At 43.9% G+C, this 26,474-nt stretch overlaps 1 protein-coding gene across 5 annotated transcripts in view; it reads left to right on the top strand.

Moving 5' to 3' along the window:
* CPEB1 (cytoplasmic polyadenylation element binding protein 1) overlaps positions 1–26,474 on the top strand; it is a 70,912-nt gene that overhangs the window by 4,070 nt on the left and 40,368 nt on the right. For 4 of the 5 annotated variants that reach the window (XM_090029123.1, XM_090029124.1, XM_090029121.1 and 1 more), the window contains 2 exons: positions 10,417–10,594; positions 26,111–26,299. In XM_090029123.1, coding sequence (XP_089885249.1) covers positions 10,519–10,594; positions 26,111–26,299 — 265 coding nt within the window. In that variant the 5' untranslated portion in view covers positions 10,417–10,518. The remainder of the gene's footprint in view (positions 1–10,416; positions 10,595–26,110; positions 26,300–26,474) is intronic. The other variant, XM_090029126.1, reaches the window with a different exon arrangement.

Raw genomic sequence — 26,474 nt, 5'->3', positions numbered from 1 at the left:
AGTAATATAGCTACATTAAGGTATTTATATTGTAAACAGCAATCGTATTGATTTGGAAGGACTACTTTGAAGGGCTCTTGGTTGGACTTTTTGAAGGGCTCTTGGCTGGAGTCTTCTCAGGAGTCTTGGCTGCAGGATTTTCTGGAGTCTTGGCTGCTTTCTTAAAGTGTCCAAGGAAGTTTGGACAGGTGTTCTCCAGGGAGATGGGTGATGCAGTGAACTTGTTCACCAGCGTGGCTTGGTGTCAGATCAAGCACTGTAAAGTCAAAACTGAGGTCAGAAAGTTGAAAGAGGGTGTCAATTTATAAGCATTGTAAGTGCAAAATGTTGTAAGTTGAGAACTGTTTGTACTAGGAAAGTGCACATTAGCCTGTCTTAATGTGCATTCACTAAAGAGCACGTTTTTAAGTGATGCTTTAATGCGCATTAAAATCGGTTAATCAGCATTAAAGTGCACAATGCGGTATCTATACACATGATGGGCCTCTGTTCCAATGCATGCTAATTAGCACTCATAGGAGCAGACTCAATTTAATAGTTTGCTGCAAGTCTGGTGGAGCATGCTAATGCGTGCGCTCCAGCAGCCTCCATGTTGCGCATACAGTATAACCTCATAAATCTGGCATGTGCAGGACCGAGCACCTGCCAGAAACTTGAAAACTCTGTTTTGTTTTGTTTTGTTTTGTTTTGTTTTGTTTTGTTTTGTTTTGTTTTGTTTTGTTTTGTTTTGTTTTGTTTTGTTTTGTTTTAAACTGAAGTAGTGGCTGGGGGCAGGGAGGACTTGCAGCGGGCAGTCCTGGAACGGTGGATGCATATGGAGCGGGGTGGTGGATGGGAGTGGAGGGGGAAGCTTAAAAAGTGCCAGATATTTGAGAATTCTGGATTTTGGGGATCCAGATTTATGAGGTTGTACTGTATTTGGTGCTCCTGCATTTCAAAATGGTGGCAGGGCACCAACTAAAGCCTGTTGAATGAGCTTTAGTAATAGCACCCCTGCTGCCATTTTGAAGTGGGGGGTGCTGAATGTGTGTGGCACCTTTTAATTAAAACCCTCCCCCTACATGGGCGCCTATACAGAATACATGTCTAGATGCCCATGTAGATGCGCTCACGTTCCTGCCCTGAGCTTTGAGCTTGGCCCTTGGGGAATGCTGAAAACCCTGAAAACTTTAGTCTCAGTTAAATCATAAGCCCATATGTTCCAGCTAGGGTGCAGTGCCCCACAGGAGAGCTGCTTTGCAACCTTTGGGTTGCCAAAATCAATCGATGGATTCCCAGAGCAGCAAGAAGGGAGGTCAGGATGGTGGCAGTGCAGAAAGTGGAAAGGTGTCCCAGAGGCAAGAGCAGCACGCTTGTCTTGTATGAATTAAGCATTTAAAATTTTAAATGAAGAAAGGAGTAAAGGGAAAGGGGATGGGGGAGGGAAAACTGATGCACACGACTTGGACTTGTTCATTTTTCATTGGCTCTTAGAAATCTTCATATGTGGAGAGGGAGATCTAGGTCAGATAGGTGCTTGCTGAATAACCAGGTTAACAAGGCCAGAGTTAACTGCGTGTTACGGGGCTGGCCACTTGTGCCTTTTGCTCCTTGCATGTGGCAAACATTAACTTGTTTCAAGAGCCCTACTGTGCGGCATGATAATACAGATGCAGTGAGCAAAGTGCTGTGCCCATCATTGCATGCTTTGTACAGATGTGATTATTTGCTCACTGCTGTTGAAGACCTGGTTGCTAGGAGGGGCAATGGCCAAGGTAGCAAACTTAATGAAGGCAGCCATTGCTTTATGAAATATGAGGTCTGCAAAGTTGGAATCCGTAAAACCTCTTGTACTAGATTTTTGATGTTGAGGCTTGCTCGTTCAGGCCTAAAAAAGGTAATCTGCTTCATTAATCCATTTGTATTCCGTTAACTGTAGTTCTCCATAACAGCAGTACTTGGTTTCTTAGTGAGAATTGATCAGAACTTCAGCGCTGCAGTATCAGGATCTGAAGGGAATTGGATTATGATGCGCTGTCTTCGGGAACCTCACGCTCCTGGCATGACTCTGGTGCCGAATGAAGCACTAGCCACTTGGCAGCAAGGGCTGAAGGATGGTAAAGTTCTTGCTAAGGAGTACTGCTGCTTAGATTACTGTCTGACAGACTGCCTAGTAACATGGTACCAACTCATGCAGGTTAACATAGCATGCTTATTATCTGGTCAGGGTTCAAAATTGTTCTGAATTTGTAATGGTAAGAACTACCTCCAGGTGAACACTGCTTGGTGGTTCAGGTCTCCATAATTCAGCTGTCAACTGGAACAGTTTTATATCTTCAGTTTCATTTGGGATTTTAAATTTCCTTTTTTGGGGAACCAGTACATCACATCAATTTTAAAGACTGTTTAGGTGTGCTCCTCTAACCCCCTGAAAAAGAATTGAATGACTAGAAAATTTCCAGGCTGGAAGAATATCCTCCTGAATAGTGATTAAGTACTGATCTAGAAAGATGATCTAAACTACACTGAGGCAAGGACTTATCCCCTGAACAACTAAGGCCATGCTAGATGTTCCAGTAATTATGTGATTAACATGTTAATAGTGTGATTAATTGCAACGTGCCATGCATTCAGTCAACTTGTAATGTTAAAAATGGTAAACCTGTCACACAAATGTTTCACATCTCTTCCATTTATACATGAAACAACTTTATAGCTCATTTGCATCACACATTAATGTGAACATGTGGCCTGGTGATTCAGGAGCTGCCCAGACTGCACCTTAGCATGCTGTTAATAGGTCTGCAACATGGGCAGCTATGTGGGGATCTGGGAGCTCTCTGATCCCCAGCTATGCAGACAGCCTGCTGCAGCCATGCCTTTTCAGGGTCTAGGGAAGCCTACAGCTGGGCTGCAGGCACATCCTGTAAAATGGGTCTCTGATGCTAGGCTTCCCACACACTGGCACTTGCGCAATTGGGATCTGACTAATTTTATCCCAAATCCAAAAAATGGCAAATCATACCATGCAAGCCTAGCATGATAGGATGCTTGTTTTACTTTGGGAGGGAGGGGTTTGAGGGGGGGAAATCTGGGATAAAATTGGTCAGAACCCAGTTGCATGACTAAATTAACATCTGGCAAGGCCTTAAAGCTGTATCCTGTTGCATGCATCCTTGCATTCTCCAACTAAAATATGCCGGTAATCAGGTTGACCACTTTAGCAATCGTATTGTACTGAGCAAGTGCTAGTGCTGAGACTTCAACTCTTCAAACACAGTTCCCACTGCAGCTGTGCAAAGGATGGAAATTCCATTTTTATGAAGAATTTAAGTTCTGGCACTTCCTTTAGTTTCATTAAGGAACTAAACTGCTGAACTTCAGTTTTCCACAAAAGAATTCCAAAACTTCATTTTGGGCTGATGCAGTGTTTGTGTTGGGTTTGGGGAGGTGGGGGGTGGGGAGAGGCATGGTGGGTTGCTTTGTTTTGTTTTTTTTGGGGGGGGGGTTGACAAACCTCTTGATCTCTGTTTTGTTACATGGGAGAGAAAATTTTAAAACTGCTTTTGTTCAAAACATTGTTTCAGTATCGGAATGGGATGCTTTGACCGTGTTAGAACTCTTTCAGAATGGAAATTTGCAAAATAATATGAATTTTGCCAATATGGTTTTGAAGTCTAAGTAACTTATCTAGAAACCCACTGATGGAACCACTTTCTGCTTGACTGACTTTAACATGGCTTGACCTGGTTATTCTGGCCAAGCCATGTTAAAGCTGGCCAAGCTTAAACCGATTCCTTGTGTTGAACCCTAATTCTGTTGCGAGTGTGAAGGCCGTAAGTACTCTGTGTTTCCAGTTCCAGAATGTCATTGGCACCGATAATTTTTGAAAACTGATTGTTTTAGGAAGCTTAGATTGAGAACTGCTTAGTTTTCAGAGGTGTGAAGGTGCTTTGCTTAAGAGGCACAGCAGATACCTGAGTGGTAGTTCAGGCTGCCCCCCCCCCCCCCTTCTCCCCACATTGGGATGCTTCAGCCACTTCAGTCCATCTCAGTTTAGTGTCCAGAGACTTGAAATGTCTTTTCTGCAACTGCCAACAAACTGTGTAGTAGTGGCTCTTCTGATCAGGGTGCTTGAACATGAATTTAGAAGACTTCTGACAGCTAGTTAAATGATCAACTGCTCTTGTTGATTTAACTAGTTCATGTTTTAACCAATAAGTAAGAGGCTTCTGCATGCTAATTTTGTGGACCAGCTGTTCCACTTTGTCTTGTATTCTCACTGCAACCAACTCTGGGTAGAGTAGGAGCCCCACTTACCCAGACCATGCTAATGATGCAACCTCCTCTCTTGGGGAATGGCAAAATATGACCTGCAGGCCTGATCCAACTGCCAACTGTCTGGATTTGGTTCATGGCTGCCCATGTGGTGCTCTGCATGGGGTCAAGCCCAGCCTGGGGACACCTGTGCTGCATTGCAGTACACTCTGCACTCCAGCCTATATCTCAGCCAAGGTGCATGGTTTCCAGCAAGGCAGCTCCTGGTGCAGCTGCAGCTGCCTGGGTGCTGTTCTGCTCCCTCAACCTCCAGTGCTGCTCCTCCTGCTGCTCTGCTTCTGGCCAGGAGGAAGCTTCAGCTTGGTGGCTCCTGCCCCAGCATGTGGGGCACTGGCTCGAGCTCCCAGCTGCCTTCCATCCACTGGCTGCCCACCCCAGGCATGTGGAGTGGGTGAAGGCAGCCTGGAGCTCAGGCCAGAGGCCTCCATGCTGGGCAGGAGGTGCCTGGCTGAAGCTTCCTCCTGACCAGGAGTGGCACAGCAGGAATTTGGAGCTGCTGGAGGTGGGAGTGAAGAGCAGAGCAGCACCCAGGTGTCTGCAGCCACACCCGGAGCAGCCCGGCTGGGGAGCATGGTTTGGAAGGAAGGTTGTGTGGGCTACTCCTGCCAGGACTGGCTGGGGCTCAGTCCCATGTGGAGGCTGCAGGAGCACCCATGGACTGCACTGCTTGGGCAAGGTCTGCTGCACATGTCCCCTGCCCCTCCCTCACCCCCAGCTGGCTCTTGGGACCTACCACCCAGGCAGCCCCCTTCCCCCTCAGTGCAGAGGCTGCCCCATGATCCTGGCCTCTCCTGTATGCCTGTGTCGCTCCTGAACACAGCTCCCTGCCCACCTGTGGGCCCCCCCTCCCCCCCACGGGTTTGGGTGAGTTGTTGGGGCGGGGGGTGCTGACCTGGCTTACAACAGCTCTTCAAATATCTTTGTGGCTTCCCAGGCCCAAATGATTGCCTGCCATGTCCTGTCTCAAGCAACCTTCTTACTGCTGTTGCTTTCCTCTTTGAAGAGGAGAAACAGATGAGAGATTAATTTGAATGCACTGAAACCATCTGTTTGAGAAACCAAACATGCTCTTCCTGGGTCTTATCTAAACTTACCCCTTATCCTTAAACTCAGAACTCAGGTTTATGGCTTAGCTAAGTGGAGACAAGTCACACAAAGACCCCTCTCTGCCAAAAGGTTTGCTTATAATGGCTTTTTTTATGCTGTTGTTTCGGCCTACAACGGATGCTGGCCTACAACAGATGCTGCTCGTTTGAGCTCCATTCTCCAGATCCTCTGTACTGATATCTCAATAGTCCTGTAAATCTCTTACTTTTTGTCTCTGCTTTGTGCAGTTCTCCACCAAGACTTGGAGGCATCCATTGCAGTGATCTGCATCTTGCCCTTCCTCCTTGCTAGTTCTTGCTAACAGACCCCTCTAATGCAGCAATCTGCAGTTGAAAAAAACCAAGGGCCTCTAGCATATGATCAGGATCTATAGAGCCTTGCATAACTTCTAATTTGTGCTGAGTTTTGTTCAGATTTTATATATGTTATATGTATGTATGTATATATTTGGCTTCTGGAGAGATCACTCTTATAGCATCACTGTGATGAATAGAAAACTTGCTTGAACTTGGTTAGGGATCAAGTTTCAAAGGCCCAGGCTAGTTTAGAGAAGCTGGGGAAGAGAGGGAGGGGATGGGGCTGTTGAGTGTAGGTAATCTGTGGTGGTCATATTGTAATTGCACAACACCTAATGTCCAAAACTGGATTGCAGACTGGTATTGCTAATCTGTCACCAGGCTCTAAGTAGCCACATGATTTATGGGATGTAGGTTTGAGGAGTGCAGGGGACAGCAATTCAACTTGGGAGTCTGAACAGGACTGTCAAAGAAGCTTGACAAAGTAGAATTTGCTAACTGGATATAGCACTCTGGTCTCCTGGCTGTATTCCAATGGAATTTTACCAAACTAGTTTGCAAGCCTTTTTTTAATATTAAAAGGTGCCTTCTGAAGAGGAGGAAGTGAAGTGTGTGTTGTTGTGTTTTGTTTTTTTTTGTTTTTTGTTTTTTTGTGCAGAGGCCTAGAAATTGAGTTGCTTATGTTTTCTTCTGTTCCTTGGCCTTGGATATCAGGGCTGTAAGTCTCTGGGAAAAGCAGGGAAGAAAAGACTCAATATTTCTAATGCAAATTTGAGTAGAGGCCTTTATGTACTAAAAGGCACAGTCCCAATTTTTCTTGCTTTACAGGTTATGGGCAGCTTGCTTTGCATGCTTGTCCCCAAGGTCTGTGGTGTTGTCCAAACCTGCAGACTACTTGTCCAGGTCATCTGTGTTGACTTTCTGTAAAGGCTCCTTGGTGAGCTTTGCAAAAGAGACCTCTTGCTTGCTTACATGATGAGTGTTGGAGGTTCAGCAGCTACTAAGACTGACTTGAGTTCCAGGTTTTCTTCCTGGCCAGTTTAAAGCTCAGGGTTATGTTCTACCAGAGAGAAGTAGGGAGTGACCTTCTAATCTACCATCATAGACTTGAGTCAGATTTGAATGTCTTCATCCTTTTATTGGGGGTGCCTAGTACTCGAGACCTGGGCATTCTGCTCTCCAGTGGAGCTTCTTACTGCAAGATAAAGGCTAAATTTAACAATGCCAGTCAATTTATGAATTATAAAGCAAATTCCCACAAGGCATAGGACTTGGCCTCCCATACTGTTGCTTTCCACTTCAAGTTCATGGGATTTCTTGGCACAGTATAATGGCCATTAAATCGCACAACTTCCCTCTTCTGGGGGGATAGGATGGGAGACTTGCCTGTGATTTCATAGAAGCTGCGTTGCTTAGTTCAATCCGGGAAGGTGCTTGTATCCTAGGGAGGGCAGCATGAGTAGTTCAGGGGGGTTGGATTGTTGGCCACAAACTAAATTGATCTCTAATATCCAGCACTGAATATGCTTGAAGGAAAATGCTTGCTTTCATTAGAGTCAAGCATTAATACACAATGGACAAGCCATTTCATGCTCAAGCGGTCCTGCAGGCTTGTTAAGATTGTGCTGTATTAGTTCATATCCAGAAAGCATCCTCTTCAACCTTAATGGCTAGATTCTTCTCTTCAAATAAAAGCATAAAGTTCTATAGCATCCTTTGGTGTATCGGTAGACTTAAAATACATCCAGTTATAGGTGCATCTCATTGCTGTTCTGGTTTTGGCTCCTTTTTGATCAGATCAGTGGTTCCAGCTGGCAGGAAGTTTTGAGTTCTAAACCAGTACACTTGGGGTGAGTGTCTTTGTTGCTGACCTGAGAAATAAGCCTGCATGGAAATGGCAAAAACACTTTAAAAATACAATCATGTAGCTTTTCCTCACTCCAGCAGCATCAGCTTCTTGGGCCATGCCATCATGCAAGGAGAGTACTGGGTTCTGCAGTTTGTACTGTCAGACGGCTGGGCTGAGTTAACACGAGAAGAATTTTGCCATTTGCTTAAAAATGGAGCTGCTGCCCTTTTTAGCCCCATAAAGAAGACTTGAATCTCTTTCCATATCCTGCCTGTTTTACATTCCTGGCTTTGTGATCCCAACTGACAGCATGTTTACTGTGAGCTCTAGCACCTTATTTGAAAGCATGCCAGATCTTTAAATAGACAACTTATCCCAGGCATTGGACTTAATGAGGCTGCTAACAACCTATTTCAGATCCCTTCCAGCAATTGCTAAACTTCTTCTACCTGGTGACATTTGCCAGAGTTGACATTTCCCTAGTCTTCTAACCACCCTGGTATTCCTGGTTCTGAAAATCAATGAGAGAACCCATAATGTAAAGGAAAAAGAGAGAAACTAAAGACATTAAAAACAGTCCTATCAGCCCTTAAAGTTAGGGGATGGTGTATCTGAGAAGCTGCACTGATTTAAGGGGCACTTGGATATAGTAGAGGCGCAATGTATAGATTGATTACGAGACTTGAGATGAACCAAAATAAGCATCTGGAGAAGGTGCCGTACTTTAAATAACTCTTGAAGGTGATGTAGAGAAGGCCTACACCTTCATGAACACCAACAGTGAAGAAGGCTTACAGAGGGAGGCTGCTCACAGCAATGTTCTTGAAGTTGCAATCAAGTTATGCACTTCTGCTTTGTGCCAAGTAGAACCTGGCTTCTGCAGACAGTTATAGCTGCACTTACTGGAGAGGGGTTTTTTTTCCCTTTTTTTACAGGATATCTTAGAACAAAACCAGCTCAGTGTCTCCAGCTTTGTTAGGTCTTATGCTGATGTCAGTTGTTCTGGCTTGCAAGCCTTCCTGTGCTAACCCTGCAGTCAGAAGACTGCAGACGCTGTATAAATAAAGTAGGCTTTGAATGCAAATCCCAGAAAGAACTATGCCAAAGGTAGGTTTTAAGAAAATATTTATGGATGAAGCATAAATGTGCCACTTTTTAAAATGGAACTACAGGTTTCCTTGTTTTAGTGTTGCAATGGAGGAACAGCCTGGTCTGTGCTAACCTTGCTGCAGTAAATGAGCTTGTGCTATTCTAATGCTGTGAATCTGGCTTTATTATAGTTAGACAGAAAACAGCTGTGCAATCCTAAACTGCATAATGGAAGACTCCTGTTCCTCGGGGCCTGGGTTTCATCATAACTGGTAACCTGTGAGGATCCTGTTGGCAGTGGCCCTGGTATTGGGTGCAGGTGCAATTACCCTAATAAGAGCACCTCTTTAGTTTAATAATGCCTGCTGTTTTTGGTAGGATGGGTAGGAGCGGTCTCGGGGTTGGGAGATCACTGTTGAACGGAGCTTGGCACTTGCTTTTTGAACTGGCAGGAGTTTGGGTACTAGCAGTACAGTGTTCTCCTGGATATGTTTGTTTTCTTACTACCTCTTGCTGGCTGAATTGAAGAGCAGTCTTTGGTTTCAGGATGACTGGTGCATGGGTTGTATTTATTTTGGGGGGGGTGGCTTGGCACAAGTTGTAGAATAGTAGAACTATTGCTTGATTTCCTGTGGGTGTCATTCCAGTTGAGTTGCTGATTGAAATGTGGGTGGGATGGAAGAGGACTCTGTTCCCCTGCCAAGTGAGAAACAGTCCTTGGGGGACATCATGGCTTTACATCAGAATAGATGCATGGACTCTTGCAAGCAGGAGCAGCTTTGATAACTAGTTAGTTAATGCTTGACTGAGCTGGGCTACCGTACCCTGGTACTGCTGAGTTCAGAGGCTTCCTATCACATGTCTGCATCATCATTTCTCAGCAGCTAGGAATCTTTCTTGTGCAGAAGCTGTGTGGGCTGCAGGATGGTGGTGGCTTTGTCTTGCTAGCCTGTGGTGTCATAGCATTGGGGCACATGGGGAGGTGGGGAGCGGGGAGAAGCGAATTGCATGTGTCAGCTATTTGTTAGGTGATCATGGTTAGCACTGGGAGAAACTGGTACGTGCTGGGTCTCTGAGCACTGCTGTACCTCGGCATTCTAGCTTTCTTTTTGAGTCTGTACAAAGTGGGGTTTATTTGTACAGAAGAGAGGACAAAGAAGCTTCTATAGGTGCCTGATGGGTCCTTCCTTTCCAGACGAACCTTGTGCAACTTGACTGCATGCCCCCCAAAGAGCAGCTGTATTCAAACTGGAGTTTTCTTTGTTTATAAAAAGTCTGAATCGCACATTGATTCGCATATACCTACAAACCTCAAGATCCCAATTGAAGGGTCAGCTGTAGGTGAGCTTCTGCAAGCCTAGTGTTTCAATGGTTTCTCTCTCCTGTTAATGTGGCTGGATCATAGTTTCTGACTCTGAGGCCTGAATTCCTGTCTTGGTGAATGTGACTGTTCAGTATGGCTGGGGGTTACAGAGCACTTAACTTGGTTCTGCATCTTTCAAAGACCCAGAGATACAGGTTTGCCAGAGTCTTTTGGTGTTGGTTTGCATTTGACAAGATGAACTTGCTTGTCTGTTTGCTTACTCCTCCTTGGCACAGGAAGGTTTTGAGATCTGGCTCTGAAATGCCTAGAAGTAAAATGAATTTGGGTCTTGAATAGTTGATCTGGATCACTTTTGGAGCACGCAGTGTTAAAATATCGTAGTTCATGTTTGACTCATGTGCCATGACACTAACACTTTTCCCTTCTTTACTTAGAAGGAAGATATTGGGAGGACCACCAAAGACTGCTGGGATAGTCCTGATGTCCCTGCGCTGTCTACCTGCAGCAATGCAGATCTCTTCCGCAGAATAAATGCCATGTTGGATAATTCTTTGGACTTCAGTGGAGTCTGCACCACACCCATCACAAAAGGAAAACGTGACCTCTTGTCAGGTGACTTCTTTGCTAGATGCCTTAAAACATGGGCAGCAAAAACTACTGGATTACAGTAATTGGCATGGGTTGATGTTCATTTTAAGCAAGTCTTGCTTGGTATTTTATTTATTTATTTATTTTTCTGGGTGGGTTGGGGGGCAGGGATGATTGAGAGCATTTGATTATCAGATGGATGACACGGCATTATTAAAACCATACTTAATTCCCTGTTGGTCCTCGAGGCTTCACTTTTGGTCAGACAATAAAATTACAGGTCACCAAGTTCCATGTCTGGGTTTCTCCCCTGGCTGTTGTCAGTATTTTTCAGAATCTCTCCGTGGTGGAGAAATGCCATATATGCCACTTGAGCATGCTTGCTAAAACCTGTTCAGCAGCTGAGAGTCCTCTGGGATATGCACAGCCTGGGCTAGGCGAAGGGAGCTTGCATCCTGTTCAGATGATTGGTGTGCAACTTGGCATGTAGGGCACATCCTGAACTCTGCAGGGTCTGGTGAAATGGCTTTTAAGGACTTCTTTCCCGGAGTGGGGAGTAAACTTTGCTGCTAGAAGAATAGTGATTTTTTTTTTGTTTTGTTTTTTTTTGGTTTTTTTGGTTTTAAATTGGGATAGTGTGGCCGGTTCTGCTGCATATATAATACAATAAAAGAACCTTTCTGGTTCAACCTAACTGTTTTTGCAACTTGTCAGTTAAAATCCAGTATTTAATGGCATACCAAGGAAACCACTACAGATATGGATTGCCTGCATCTTGCAATTGTCAGAGTCTGAGACTTTCAGCAGTTTTCTTCCTTTTTACCTTTAAGTACAAAAAATAAGAAAACTCTTGTTGGGTGGGGAGTTGGTCAGGGTGTTGTGGCTTATACTCTTTACATCAGTTTTGCACACATCCTCTTACTCTTGTGTTTAAAATAGTCTTAATCCAAAACCTTGTTTTTGCTTTTGCTTAAGGTTATTGAGGTCTTGCTATATTACCAAACTTCCTAACAGTGTACCTTCCTCCTAAGGCCTGTTCACTTGTATTAGCATACCAGTACTTAAAACCATGTAGCCATATTGGCATTAAGAATTTTGGCAGTATGGGGATTTTTGCCAATTGAAACTTGCTGGTACAAATTAAAAGATACAAGTGATGATCTATCTGGCCATTATTAGAAACTAGTGCCCATAGACCTGCACTGAAATAGTCAGTTGGGCTGGCTTGCAAGTTTGTGTGGGTGAGTTTTTAGATATCTAGGGTGCTCTCTTTGGTCCTTTATTTAAAGAGACTGGGGATGTGATCTGAAACACTTCCCCCCCCCCCCCCAACTGCTTACAAGGTACTGGCATCGGAAGAGAGGACTTCACAAATAGCTCAAAGCCTTAGTTTCTGCAGACCTGCATTTTTTAATTTTTGTTTGCTAATTGTTGTCATCCTTTAAGGCTGCCTGTTTGCCTGTCAAAGCTTCTCAACCTTTTTATGCTGTGGACCAGCAGTGACCAGCATACTGCAGGCTGGCAGCCAACCCTTTTTTATACTCTGTATAAAAGCAAACTCCCACAAGGCATAAGACTTGGCTTCCCATACTGTTGCTTTCCATTTCAAGTTCATGGGGTTACTTGGTATAAAAAAGGATTGGCTGCTGGTCCGCAGTATGCTGGTCTCTTCTGGACTTCTGGTCTGGCAGCCAACCCTTTGTGGCCTGGTGCTGGGCTGTGGCCCAGGAGTTGGGAACCCTTGGCCTATGTGTTCCTAGGAGACTACAGTAGTAGATATGATGTGTGTTCATTGCTTTAAAATGGGAGATGAGATGTCTGTGCATTTAAGAACACCTATTTATCTAGGCAGATGGGCACAGTCTCCTCTGGGAGGGATCATGATTGCAGTTTACCACTAACATGGCAGTTGTATTGTTTGAGGTAAGAGTACTTGCTGTTTGGTACGGAACAGAGTTGATCTGCCGTGAACCATTCACTACCAGTTTAAAATCCTGGGTGTGTCAGGAGCTTGACATAATTGACCTGAAATGGAATGAAAGCTAGACACCTGCATTGGCTCCTTGGTGGCATAAAAATGACAAAGCAAGATAGATTTCCCCCCCCCCCCCAAAATCACTGATGAAAATCAACAAATTCTTGTTATATATAAACATTAAATCTCTTTTTATAGAATCATGACTTTTTTCCGTTGGGTTAGAAGTCTTTTGTCTCTGATAACCAGTGAAGCATATTGACTTGTGACTGAAATACAGCCTTACATTAAACTTTGCTATTTTTGCATTGGGGGATATGCTTATTTATATGCATAGACAACTTTTTATATAGCTTAACATTTTGGAGTTTTTTAATTTTACTTAGAAAATGGCAAGTTGGGCATTTGCTAGACTATTTTACTCTTCTGTTTAAACCAAAATCCCAAGTATAGTTTAAAATACATATTTGAGTTGGGACTTTAAAATAGCTTATCGAAGAAGTTACCTTCTTGTAAACCAAGCACATTTTGAGGCATGTTTCCCTTTAAACTGACAGTTGTGTGTTTTGTAGCTTGCAAATTGATGCAGCTGTTCCTGGTTATGCATTCTTAAACCTTACTGAATTGTAGAAAAGAAAGCTTGATTTCCTTTTCTAGCTTTTTGCCCTCCTCCTACTTAAGTTGCTCAGCTACAACGGTCATTGACCTGACTTACTGAAATTGAGTAGACTGAAAGTAAGATGTCTCTGCACCCATAGAAAAGAATATTGCTGTCAAAAGCTGGGTTAGCATGTCACCAGCTCTGGGAGCTCATACACATGGTCCTGGAGGCATGAGAGGTACTTTAATTAGTGCAGCTCTGAGAGTCATGCTAATTAAAAGCACCCAGAGCATCATGTGCGTTAGCATCCCCATGCTGAAAAATGGTGGTGGGTCACTTTAAACTAAAGCTTATTGAATGAGATTTAATTTAAAGCGCCCTGCTGCCACTTTTTCAGCATGGGAAGCGCACATGATGCTGGAAGCTTCTGCAGTGCATTAACTTCCATGCTCCAGCAGACTATTTAATAGTCTGCTCTGATGTGCTGGAACTACAGCATGTTGAAGCAGGCTCCCTGCACATGTATAGGAGTCCTCTGAGTCCAGGTTACTAACCAGTGATGTCAGTTAGCTTAGCGGTTTCCATGTCAGTAGCAAATATGTAGTGACTGACTTTTTTTTTAAATACTTTGATCTATTGGGTTTAATATTGGTTGTCATGACCTCAAACTTTAATATTTTTTTTTTAATTAAAAGAAACTACATTTTAAATAAACTGAATTATCCCAACCCCCCAAAAAGTTGGGGATTATCCCAACCTGCAAAGAAGTGATCAGTGTCAATCTACCCATCTTTGTCTTACCAAAGCTCAGTTAATTTGCCCCAGTATTCATTTTTGGAAAGAGGCTTGACTAAGGGCAATGTAGGGCTCAGCTGCAATATGAAGGGGTCAGCTTTCCCTCCAGAATTGTGGATTTTCTTAGTTTTAGGATGTCCTTGAAACTAACTTTGCAGATGTCCTCAGGCAAGTAGAAGGGAGAATGAATGGTTAAATGTGCTTTGACCTAGATCAGTGGTGCTCAACCCTGGGTTGCAATGAGATCCTTTTTAAGGATGCTGTGAAATATTAGCATTCCTAACCCAGATATTTAAAATAGGAATGCATGGAGTTAGAAATATTTTGATCTATGGTGGTCCTTTAGCATTCTTTATTTTTTCCATAGTCAAAAACAGAGCAATCCTTCTGTTGGGGGCGAAAAAAAAAAGTGAAAGCTAAGAACTGGTATTTTGAGGGGTGCCTTGGGCCTAGCGAGACTGCAAATCACTGATCTAGATACTGTTTCTAAAATTTCTTAATACTTCAGTTCATGAATAAAGTTTCAGATGTCAACTGTGACTGTGATGCATCAAACTACTATGCTGTGCCCTCTTCCCTGTATTCTGTGATCCCAACTGACTTCTCATTTCAGAATAGCTTGTAGTTGTGTCATAGCTCTTACTTAACTGCAGAATGAATAAAAAATGAAATGCCCCATGACCAGCAGAAACCAAGACATAACTTAGTCTTTTGGACCTTGCTCCCTCCAGTGTGAAGCTAAATTCTTTTCCTTTTAAAATAAGGTACACTGTTCACTTAAGTGGAGGAACCTAAAACTCAGTACTGAGCACTGGTGCGTAGCTAAATTTTTATACATTTAGGTTACTGATATAGTTGCCTAGTTTTAAAAAAACAAACAAACTACATAATCAATTGCACACTGAGGAGAAATCTATAGAACAACTGCTCGAGACTTGTGTTATATGAATTCAGAAGCTTCTCAAAGGGAGGTCATCTCGGATGTGCTGATCCCAAATAGTCTTTCCTGTTTCAGTTGCAGCATTGTCAGACTTAGACACTCTTAGTTCACACACAATTGGCCATATGCGTCTCACTAATACATGAGCTGTAAGATTTGATTTGTGTACTTCTGATCATTTACATTGTACCCTGCTTCTTTTTTGTTCAGTTGGAATAATGGGAATCAGTTGGGTTTTTTTTGTGAATTTGGCTTTCCTGTGCCTCCACAAAGCTGCAATGTTGAAAGGAACTGCAGGGGAATGCTTGAATCCATGTGCGTGAGTGGTGTTAACTCCAAACTGCTCGACTTGTCTAGAGATTGACTGACTATCCACAAACTATCATCTGTCCACAGCTTAAGGGGCTCACTCGAAGCAGGTGTTAAACTGCCCATAAATGGCAGGTTTGTGTCACCAACTTTGGTTCTGGTTAGTTCCCATATAGAGGATTTGATTTAAAAAAAACAAAACAAAAAACAAACAAAAAAACCCATGTAGTCAAGGCAGTTTGGATATAGCTGTCAAGTCTGCATATACCAGGTGAGGGCTGGTGCAGGTAGTACTTAAGCAAGGCCTGCTGCAGTTACTAGTTTCTCATGCTTGTCCAACAATAAATCTTTCCTGCCTTGAAAGGGGTTCATGTGCTTACCAAAAGAATCCTGCTTCCTTTGTCTTTTAAGAAGAGTTGTGCTTTTTGCATCACTGGCTTTTCATGTTGAACATTTGTTCCTGAAAAATATATGCTACTTGGAGGCAGAGCACTTGGTGGGATTGATTAGCCCATGGCAGTTCTTTTAAGATGGAAAATACAAGTGTCTTGTGGCCTAGCCACTTAGTATTCTTTAATCTGGTGAAGTATGGGGGTCCTTCCTCAGTTGTGGTCTGCTAAGTCAGCCTGCCCTCCCACTTCTGAGAAACAGGGTGTCTTCATAGCTGCCTTAGACGCGTTTCAGAGGACATGGAGGCAGTACGGGTTGTGCAGGAATTGTCTCTAACTCGACTGAGTCATGGGACTGGTCTTCGTTGCAGTAGAGTTGACCTTGTAAGTAGGGACCTCCCAGGATTTGGGCCGAAGTGTGCTGCATGGCAGTTTTAATCCTTGGAGTTTTTCTCCTGTGCACCCCTCCTTTCCCCCTCCTCCCCCCCCCAGCCTGCCACTGATTGGCAGAGGGGCCTGTCACTTGCTGCTGATGCCTGATGCGTTGTATTATGCATGGCAGTGGAGACTTGGACCAGGGCTGTCCATATTACAGGCTTTCTCCAGGTGTGCACACCCCAGCTCCCGGTCTGTACACAGCCCCTGCTTTTGGCCACATGTCATGTTAGGGGCCATATACTGCATGTATAGAAGCCTCACCCCCACCCTCCCTAGCCACACATCAGACGAGCAGGCCAGCTGTAGCACACAGGTTTTGGCAGCCTGGCTCCCTTCTTTGGTGAGCATGCAGTTCCTCTGCTGCATATGTAGCCTGGTGCCCTCTTGCTGTTCTTCCCTGTCCTGCCCCATGGAAATGGGGATAGGAACCAGAAGCTGGCAAAAGAAAAGGGGAGTCTGGAGACCCCACCCATCACCCCCAGAATAATGCGAGTCGTGATGGCCAGGCAGAAGCCCATAGGCCATATGTGGTGTGTGGGCTTCCAGTTGGACACCCCCAACTTGGATCACTTTCCTCTGAAGAGTTGTAGGACTTGCACTGTGCAGCTGACAAGCTTCCATATTGCACTGGGAAAAATGCTGTGTATCCAAAGCTTTAGTAAATTTGTATAGTGTGCAATTGTCAAGTTGTTTCATAATGTTCAGAGTTTTGCCTCTTACTAAAGTTGTCCATGCAAGCTCAGCTTCCTTATTTCCTGATTTCTTGATCTTAAATGTGCAACCCTAAACTAACAGCTTTACTAGTTTCAAAAAAATAAACTCTAGTCCTAACTTAAGCTTCTTGGGTGGAAGCTAGAGGGGATTTAACCCAGTAGGGGGAACATTCATGCTTTAATCTCTTCATTGCTGGACCTCTCAGTTGACATCGCCAGCTCAAACTGAACTTAAACACAAACCAAATCCAGGATAAGATGTCCCTTTCAGCATGCCTAAGAGGATTACATTCTGTGGAGGATAAAACCTAGAGGTTTGTGACCTTTTAACTAATACTTAGTTGACTGGTGCTACTGAAGAAATGTTCAAGTGCCTGTAAAGATGCATCTTGCTCTTAGTGCAGCAAGACATGCAGTTGCAATAAGTCATTGAGAGAGAGAGCAGGGGGGTGACATTACTGAGCTTTGGTGGTCTTTCTCCAGGTCAGCAGTTTGAAATAAAGCCTTCAACTCATTCACGTAGCTGACACGGTTGGTGAGCTATCTAAACTTGGACAAAAGTTTAACTTTCTCAGGGTGGAAAAACTAATACTGAATGGGTCGAACTCTGTGTGTTTAATTGTAGAAGAAGGATAACCCTTTTTAAAAGGTCACAGGTTGTCTTTGCTATTTATTGTAATCCTGATAGAATTAAGCTGCCTTGTCAAAATGACTTCAAGTGTGTTGGCCACAATAATGATTCAGTAGTTCACTGGGGAAACTCCTAGATCAAGTGCCTAAGATTTAGCTTTGCTGAATGACCTAAACACTTGTTTCAAGCTGCTGATCCAGCATCTCTGAAGTCAGGTAAAACTAAGGCTGTTACACATTGCAGTAGTCCATGCGTCCCATGCATTTCTGGTGCTGCAGCTACACTGGGACTTGAACCTCTTTTAGAGCAGAAACAGGTTAATCGTGTAATCTCAAGGAAGATTCTGGCCTTCTGTCAAGAGAGCCTGAATTGTCTAAAACAACAGAGATGGGAGAGCCTGGTTCTTTTTCTAGCTCTGACATTGGGCATAGTGCTGTAACCACAAGGCTAGTTTTTCCTTCAGGAATTGCTTTCTTTTGGAGGAGAAGAAAATGCACTTTTTACAGGGCTAAAATGAAAGTGCACCCCAGATGGTTTAGAATCCGAGGGCATGGGTTTAGTTAAGGTTCATCAGTCACTGGTTCAACCTTTGTCATTTTTACAGGATCCCCTTGAAGCCTTTAGTAGCCAAGGGTAACCTAGAACCAGGTAGGTAACAAATATTAATCTGTATGTAAAATTAAAGAAAAATAATCTCGGCAACCTATGTTTAGGTCTTGATTTATAAATTACCTTTTATTATAGCGTAACAAACACTGTATGGGGGTGAGGGGCATTGCCAAACGTGAAGGCAAACTGCTGAATTGAGTTGCCAGATACTTCAACAGATTCTGGCTGCAGGTATTAGACCATGTTTTACAGTAGTTGCCTTAATAAATAAACTTCTTATTTTTGGTTTATTCAGTGCTGAGAGTGGGAGACTTTGAGAAAACAAGCTTTCCCCCTTTTTATTTATAGGAGATATACCCTTTGGAAACTTTCTAAGGGCCTGGTAAGCAGAAATTAGCTTAACTTATTTAATATAGGCAACATAACTTTTTTTTATATAATTCAACTTTAGTCAGAGCTCTCAACACATCAGTCTTAACCAAATGATTAAAACAACATTCACTTTCTGCTGTAAAGTAAAAAGTAAATCTGTATAAATGCTCACAGGCAGTTGCTTACTTGCATATTAGGCAATGGATCCTCAACCCAGGTTGCTGTGGTCTTGAGCCTTTCAAAGCTGTGTGGTACCCCATGGCTCTTAAGCATGCAGACCTGATGAGCAAGATTAAACTCAGGTTTCAAATGGGGAATCTGTACTGTCAAATATTTTGCCCTGTTGTGTTTTTTTCTGAGTTCTTTGCAGCAGCAGAATTGCTTTGTCTTTGTAGTACCCCCTACCACCCGCAAAAAAACAACTAAGAGCTGCCATTTCTTGGGGGTGCCTCAAGTCTGAAAAGGTTGAGGATCACTGACATGGGTATCTGTGTTGGTGGGAGTGGGGCGTGCAGAAGTGTTATACATAATAACGATGGTTTTAGGTTAAGCATTGGGTCTTCCTTTAAGAAAACAAGTAAAGGACAAATGCAAAACACAGTTGACAGTGGCAATGAGATCAAGGTTTCCTGGCTTTTTTAATTAATCAGCTCTAGCTTAAACACAACAGGGAGTAGGGTGGATAAAAATCAACATTTTTTTTTAAATTGTATTTTTTACTTTTTAAGATGCTTTTTACAAAAGAAACCTATACAAAGATAGTTTTAACTTAAGATATGTTAATGCTCAAAGATACAATCATGGATTATGGATGATAACGTCTAATTGTATAGTCATTGAGAACTTTTTTAGAAAAGGTACATGAAAATGTAAATAGGCCACAATAGGTCATGGACTATATTAGGGGCCCAGTTTGAGCTTCCCAGAGGCTCCTCTTATGTATTTGTAAAGATTAAAGAAAACCACTGTACCCACTGGGACTTGGTGCTCAGTCTAGAAGATCCCTTTAAGCATCTCTGATGCTTTAGTTTCAGTTCTCAAACTGTGGATGTGTGTGCCCAGAGATCACATCCTTGTTAGCAGCAGTCTATGGAGATGAGAGATAAGACCTGATTACCCACCCATCAGCCCTATTGTCTCTCTGCAAGTTTGTATACACAGTCAAGCCCTTACCTCTCTAAAAGTGCAGAGTTTCAAGGAGTTAAATGAATAGAGGATTGTTGGGGTGGAATAGATCTAGGCAAGAAGGGAGGGGTGGGGGGGGGTTGAAGATAAATGCAAGGAGGGGAGGGAGGGGCAGTAGAAACAAGAGAAACATTTTTTAAGCAGAATATTCCAGAAGTCTTGAAGAATACATTTCTGGGGATAGCCTCCATTAATTTGAGATCCAGTGAAGGAGTGGTACAGTAGAAGGGAAAGCCTATCAATAAGAATGCACTTCTTGTAGAAAACTGATTTTAAATTGAAGCTTCCAGACCAGTGATTTAAATCATGATATACATCGATTTGATTTAAATCCAAATCCTCCCTGACAGGGAGCCAGTTGGTATGGTCACAGTTCTTGCTATTTCTCTTCTTTGCACCACCAAAGAAATGGTCCATCTTAAAATGCCCGATGGAATAGATATTCACTTGCACCTTTTGTTAGCTTTTGGCTTCTAGACAATCTGTTGTAACTTGGTCACAGAATCGGAATCCCAAAACTACAGCTGTGATGCTTGTGCCCAGACCAGGGAAAGATGCAACTGCAGGAGCCAGCATTGATTGTAAACAAGCCCCAGATGATATTAGGAAGCTAGGAGTTCTGCTTATTTGTCCGCTAGTAAATTTGTGTAGCATCTTGTATATCAGATGATAAAGAACGACTCTTGTTTGGACTCCCCATCTACTTCCAGTGACCATGAAGTAATGCTAGTAAATTGGGTCTCCTCACCAAATCAAACTAGTCAGTCACTGGGAGCAGATAGTATACTGCAGGGAGTTGGTTGTCTGGCTTCCAAGAGTTAGTTCTCAATCAATTTACCTATAACATAGACTGAGTAGTGCAGAGCTCTGGCTGTTGCTGCCTTAACTGGAATAGGTCTTAACCTCGTTTTGGTTTTTCCTATAGTGCCTTCCAGTTTACTGCCCTGGCTCTAACTTCGTTAGTGAAAGAGGATTTGAATAAGTTTTTGCAAACATTTTTTTTTTTTTCCTCCATGTGGTTGGACTACTTTTTACTTCCTGATGCAGAGATCCAACTTTAATATCTCTCTTCCATTTGGTCCTTAAAATGGGTATTACTGCCTTTCAGAGTGGTTTAAGTTGATCACAAATGAAGCTTAGAGGTGGTTAATACAGCATTAATAGTCTTCATTTCTGGCACTATCCAAATTGCATTAGAAGCAACACTTAACTACTTACTGCTTGGCTCTTGTTGCTATAGGGTGCTCTGTCTATCAACAACCAAATGCAGCTTTTTAAAGTTAGCAGGTCCACAGCCAGGGTTTTACAGAGCATGAAAAGGGCTGAGAAAAAAGTAAATTCCCAAATAGGTTTAAAATTGAACTATAGATTGCTAATGTCTATCTGTTAACTTGAATGGAGAAACCTTGAAGTCTCATTCCCATTAGGTGCAAGTGCTAGGACCCTTTAAATACTAAGTACTATGAATGCAGCATAGAAATGCCCAACAGAGGTAATGCATGCAACTTTAACTTGGCGCTTGTTCAACCTTGCACCCTGCGTGCATTTTAACTTTGTGTGACATGAGAGACATGTATTTTAGAAGACCTATTATATTTGCATCAATATTCTGGATTAAATGTTTGCTGTATTTGTGTACCTTACGGACTTGCTGGGTTTGAAAATTGAAGCTTTTATGTAGTTCTCCAGGAAATGTGCTAGGTTGGGTAAGTTTAGGAGTATCTGGAAAGCTCCTTAGGCTGCTTCCAGACAAGCGCTGCCATGTAGTGTGATGCCACATATTGCATAATCAGCTGTTCTTTGCACCACAAGAGCAACGAAAACCTGCAGAGGAAAAAAGCGGAGCAGTTCACGCAGGGGCAGCATGTGCCATTAAAAACCAGAGCCGCACTCTGGCTGCCAGTCAGGCTCCATGTACCTGGATTGCCGCTGCAGCCCTGGGAGGCCCCCAGGATGCCTAGTAAGGCTGCTAGGGCCAGCCCAGAGCTGGTCCCAGCCTCCCCTTCCCTACCCAAAGTAACTTGCCATGCACCAGAGGGTGTGTGGCACAGGTGTTTCCTGGGAACAGCTAGTGGTATCGCAGGGTGTGCTGCTGCTAGTTGTTCCTGGGGAACCAAATATCCATGCTTGTGTAGACGCATCCTTACCGAACATGTGGTATAGACTTAAGTGAGCGTTTCTGGAAAGGCAGTGAGAAGGTAGTAGTTGAGCTTTTTGTCTCACTCCTGTCACTTCAATTCCTGTTAAACATTTGGTCTTCCCAAATCTTGCTAGAAGATGGCATACTGGAGAGGTTAGAAGTAGCTTCTTCCTTGTCCCTCAAGGAGAGGATACAGCATCAGAGCTAACTCCTGGCTTCCCTTCCTGGTTCTTCTCCATGGAGGGCTTTTTTTGTTTATTGTTTTTGGAAAAATAGGCCAGTGTGTTGCTTGTCTCCATTTTTTGGGGAAAGCTTTCTCAAATATCCCTGATGAGTACTAGAAAAGCAGTATATGTTAAATGCTTCCTAGATTTCAGACAGTCGTCAACTAAAGGGCTTACATTTAAACTCCCATTTCCTGTTCTCTAAAATATTCTTCTGTTCCTGGTAACCAGCCTATCCCTGATACCCTACTTTCTTGCAAACAACACCTTGGAATATAAGCACCTTGCTTTTGAAAGGGGAAAAGATCTATCTTTGCAGTAAGCAACAGCATTGGGTAGGGAGCCAAGGCTGCTCATTGTTCTGCTACCTGTGGAAGATGCCAGACTTGTGTATATCCCCAGGATATGCAAGAAATATGGTAAGAGCAGCCCATGTTATACACCCTAATTTCCCAAAGCTGGCTCTTGGGGATAAGGTGTATTGCATGCAAGAAAATATGGTAACTTTGGCAAGCAAGACTTATGCTCTTCTTGCTTTTGTGAGGTGAAGAAGGGAGCTTATCTTTGCAGGTAACGCAAGGCTTGTCACTGCTGTCCTGGCATCAGTCCTTGGTTAAAGTGCCAACTAACAGCATATCGCTAGACAAGCTTCCTCCTATGAAAGGCTCAGCAGCTGATCAGGACCTCCACAATAGCAAATCTCTAGTCTGAACTGGAGAGAGGCTTCCTTTTTAGGGAACTCATGGAAATGTTTTTAAGCAAACAGCTGAAAAGCTGAAGTGTAGGTAGCTCCCTATAGCAGCAGTGATGCTACATGTAAGGTGCAGCCTGTCTGTGGATAGTAGTGTGCAGTATGTATTGCATTGCAGGCATCTCTTTGGCTGTAAGGCCCTGGATTTCTGACTTGGTGTAATGGGGACTCCTAAAGGAGCCTTTTTGGGTAAAGCAGTCTCTTTTTAAAACATTTAATTTTTCTTAAAAGCTTGATGCCGCTTAAAATGAAACATGACCAGCTCAAATGGGAAGTTTAGTCATTGTCAGATTCTTGGGCAGTAGCTCGACATGCTTTGGCTTCACTTGGTAGAGGGATGCATTCCAGCTCAATTTTATGCAAAAAATGATTGGTCCCAGGGGGGTGCATTGGCAATATGAGCCCCAGTATGGGTGTGGGGGGGGCTGATACTTCCTGAGTGGTTCAGGGGAAACCTGTGAGGACAGGTGACTCCAGGCACAAGGTTGTTAGAGAAGCACTTGGATAGGGATGATCCTGCCACAAGCAGGCAGGGGTTTAGACTAGATGACTTCTGGAGGTCCCTTCCAGCCCTGCTTTTCCCTGACTCTGTTGACCAGACTTTGTCTTCCCATGTCTTCAGAGCAAGGCTGCTCAAGTATTATAGTTGTAAGTGCTTATTGTACCCAGAGGCATCTGTACAGAAAAGACTTCATCCTGCTCCAAATGCCCTTGATGCTATTAAATGGCTGCTGTTAGCAATTTGCTGTTTGTTGCAGTTTCCAGACTTTGTATTTCAGAATAAATATTCTGGAAACTAAACTTTTTGTAAATATCTCGCTTCTTCCCGTGACCTATATTCCTCTTGAAGGTTTAAAGACAAAACCAGGCTTGTGCCATTTTATATTTATACATATGTGTATGTGTGTATATATAGGCTTCTAAAGAAGGTGATACTTGTCTTTTAGATCTACCTAGCAAAGTAATTTTGCTTCGTGGCTTGGAACAGTCATCTATTAAGTGCAACTTGTCTAGAAATAGTAGAGAATCTCGCACTGTAAATTACTACCCTTGTTTCAAAGGTCTTTATGTACTTAACCCAAACCCAACCCATTAAACAGAGGGATGTTTCAATCTTTTGGAAGAAAAATATAATGTTTTAAGGGCAAGATTTGTGTCTAGGTTGATGCAGGGAAGCTTTATTGTTTGGAGTGGTCTTGATAAAGAAGGAAAAAGGGCACAAAACTCCTGCCTACCCTGGCAGCTCACCTTCAAGATGTTGGTAGTGTGGTTTCTTGGAAGCCTTTCTGTTCAATTTCACTTTAATAGTTTCTTCCAGTCCATCCTGGTCCCAGCTTACTGAGTTTTGACTTTGAATGTGCTTTCAAATACACAGCACCCCCGGTTCTTATTATTAAGCTTGGCAAGTCGGCACAAATTTGATCGTAACCTCAAGCGGAGAAGATGGGAACCATCGTTCCACTTCTTACAGCTCTGAACCTGGACTCTGGCACATGCCCTTACGTATTTGTGTAAACATGGCAAATGCTGCATATTTGTAAGGCAAGCTATGGTTGCTGTGGGAACTAAATAAAAGCATGTTCAAGGAGTGTAAACTCTCCTCCATAATACCACATTAAGGATGGTGTGTTAAACTCCATCCAAAAACCAGCTGTCGTGGTCTTTTTAAACCAGCAAGGCACCCTAGCTTGGATACCTACCCCATGAGTGCTTATTGGGGGTATGTTTTCCATGTATAAGCACTTCAGCATGCAGCTGCATCTGGACTAGAGGTGGTCCTTGAACAGCTAGGTTAGTAAAATGATGCTTAATGAAACGACTGTACCAGTACAGGTACTGGTGTAGAGCTGACTTCGTTATGAAGGAAGCAGGAAGCATAGGGCTGGTGAGGTAGTTTTGACTGCCAGCCAGTGCAGCCTTGCCATTCTGTCTGTGACATGCCATGACAATGCCACTAACTTCCTAGTGTTCACCAAATCCCCCTAAACAGCAGGGGAGGACCACTCCTGGACTGCAGCACCCTGATTCTGGTCTGGGGCGTTTAATGGGTGCAGCCTGCTCCCAGGTGAGTGGGCCACTTGCCAGCTTGGGTCTTGCTGTGGCTGTGGAATGGAGGCCCCAACCTCCAGGCTGGCAATGGCTGGGGTGGGCTGAGCACCACGTGATGGATAATGTGACAAGCAGGAGTCACTGCAGCACCCTGCCGAAGAGCAGGGGCGGGGTGTGCTCTGGATGGCAGAGTAGGAGGGGCGTGGGGGCAGGGTGTGGAGGAGACAAGTGCCATTCTGCTTGGTAGCTGGCTTCCAAATGCCCTCCGAGTGAGTCAGACTTGAGGCAACACAGCTGAGCATCAGCCCCCAGATCTGCATCGAGCTGAAATTCTCACCAGGAACCTGCTGCATTTCCTTAGGCTGTTGGCACAGACACTTAAGCTAAGGCAGGAATCTAGCATCTCCGGTACCTCAGGCTTGCGAACACCCTGCAGGATAGGGAGGGTGGGATGGGACCTGGGAGGAGGAGGAGGAGGAGGAAGAGAGGGGGGTGGGGAGGTAAATAGGCCATGAAAATTCCTGTCTGCAGACATGAAATGGGACTCGTGCTCTGGCTGGCCCTGTTTCTCATAACCAGCATGACACGCAGTCTCAGACTGGTCTGCAATAGAAAGCTATAGGAAGAGAAGTGCAGAGGATTTGGTTTTGAAGGTTATCCATATTACTCAATGGTAAACAATGCAGAGTCAGTGAGGCACAGTGGCCAAGTTGAAGCAAATAGATTATGCTAGCAGAATTGTGAAGCTTTGCATTGGGAGGCTGAATCGGGGATGGAGCCAGCAGCTGGAGTCTGTCCAGGACTAAAGTGTTTTTGGGTTTGTGGGTGGAGGGGAGGGTGGGGGGCGGAGACGGGAGAGCTGGGTAGCACTAAAACTAACAGTGTCTGATCTGTCGCTGCTGCTATAGTTATTGCTGGGAGGATTGCTGTCTTGAGCTTGCTGTTGGCTGTGCTAGAGCTCCCTGCTTGTTTGTGCCGTCTGCTTGCCTCCCTTGATTTTAGCAGAACTGCACCTCTCTTCTGCATGCTGTGTTGTCTTCCGGGGGAATCTGTCTCTCTCTCTACCTTCTCTTCTTCTTTTTTTTTTTTTTTTTAATTTTGTAAGAAATGATGTGGTTATATTGCATGGCTGAGTGACGTCACTGTCAGCACAGTAAGCATCAGCAGCCTGATCACATGCTGACCCAGTCAGTAATGCAGACGGGATAGGAAGGTGGAGGGGGCAGAGGGGGGAGGGGGGCTGGTTCCTGAACATATGGCAGTGCTCCCTTTTGGGGTGCAAGCATTAGTCACGGAGGCAGTGGCTTTAGAGCAGTGCAGGACCTGGCTTTAGGGCTTGAAGCTTTGGAAAACTCCTCCTTTTAAAAAAAAAAAAAAAATCCTTGAACTCTCAAGCTTGTTTGTTCCCCCTCTGAGCAGACTTCCCGGACTCTGAAGAAGCAGTGGCAAGCAGGATGCTCTTCCCCACCTCTACTCAAGAGTCTTCCCGTGGCCTCCCAGACACGAACGACCTGTGCCTTGGCCTGCAGTCTCTCAACCTGACGGGGTGGGACAGACCATGGAGCACCCAGGACTCTGATACTGCAGCACAGACCAGCACACAGTCTGGTGAGTTGCAGTCTGCTGACACATGCAGCAACAGTTGTTGGATTATTTTTTGCTTTTTTTCAAATGTGGAGCTATTGCCCAGCAGAATAACAGTGTGGGCTGGTATCGGCTCAGACTGTTGACAGAGATGTCTTTTAACCTTTTATTAATCCTTTTGTGTAATGTGCCAGCAGGT

The sequence above is a fragment of the Crocodylus siamensis genome, chromosome 15 (genome assembly GCF_052110815.1).
Source record: "Crocodylus siamensis isolate JL-2025a chromosome 15, ASM5211081v1, whole genome shotgun sequence".
NCBI classification, from domain to species: domain Eukaryota; kingdom Metazoa; phylum Chordata; order Crocodylia; family Crocodylidae; genus Crocodylus; species Crocodylus siamensis.
The sequence above is the reverse complement of the archived record's forward strand: the minus strand, read 5'-3'. Positions and strand labels throughout refer to the sequence as shown.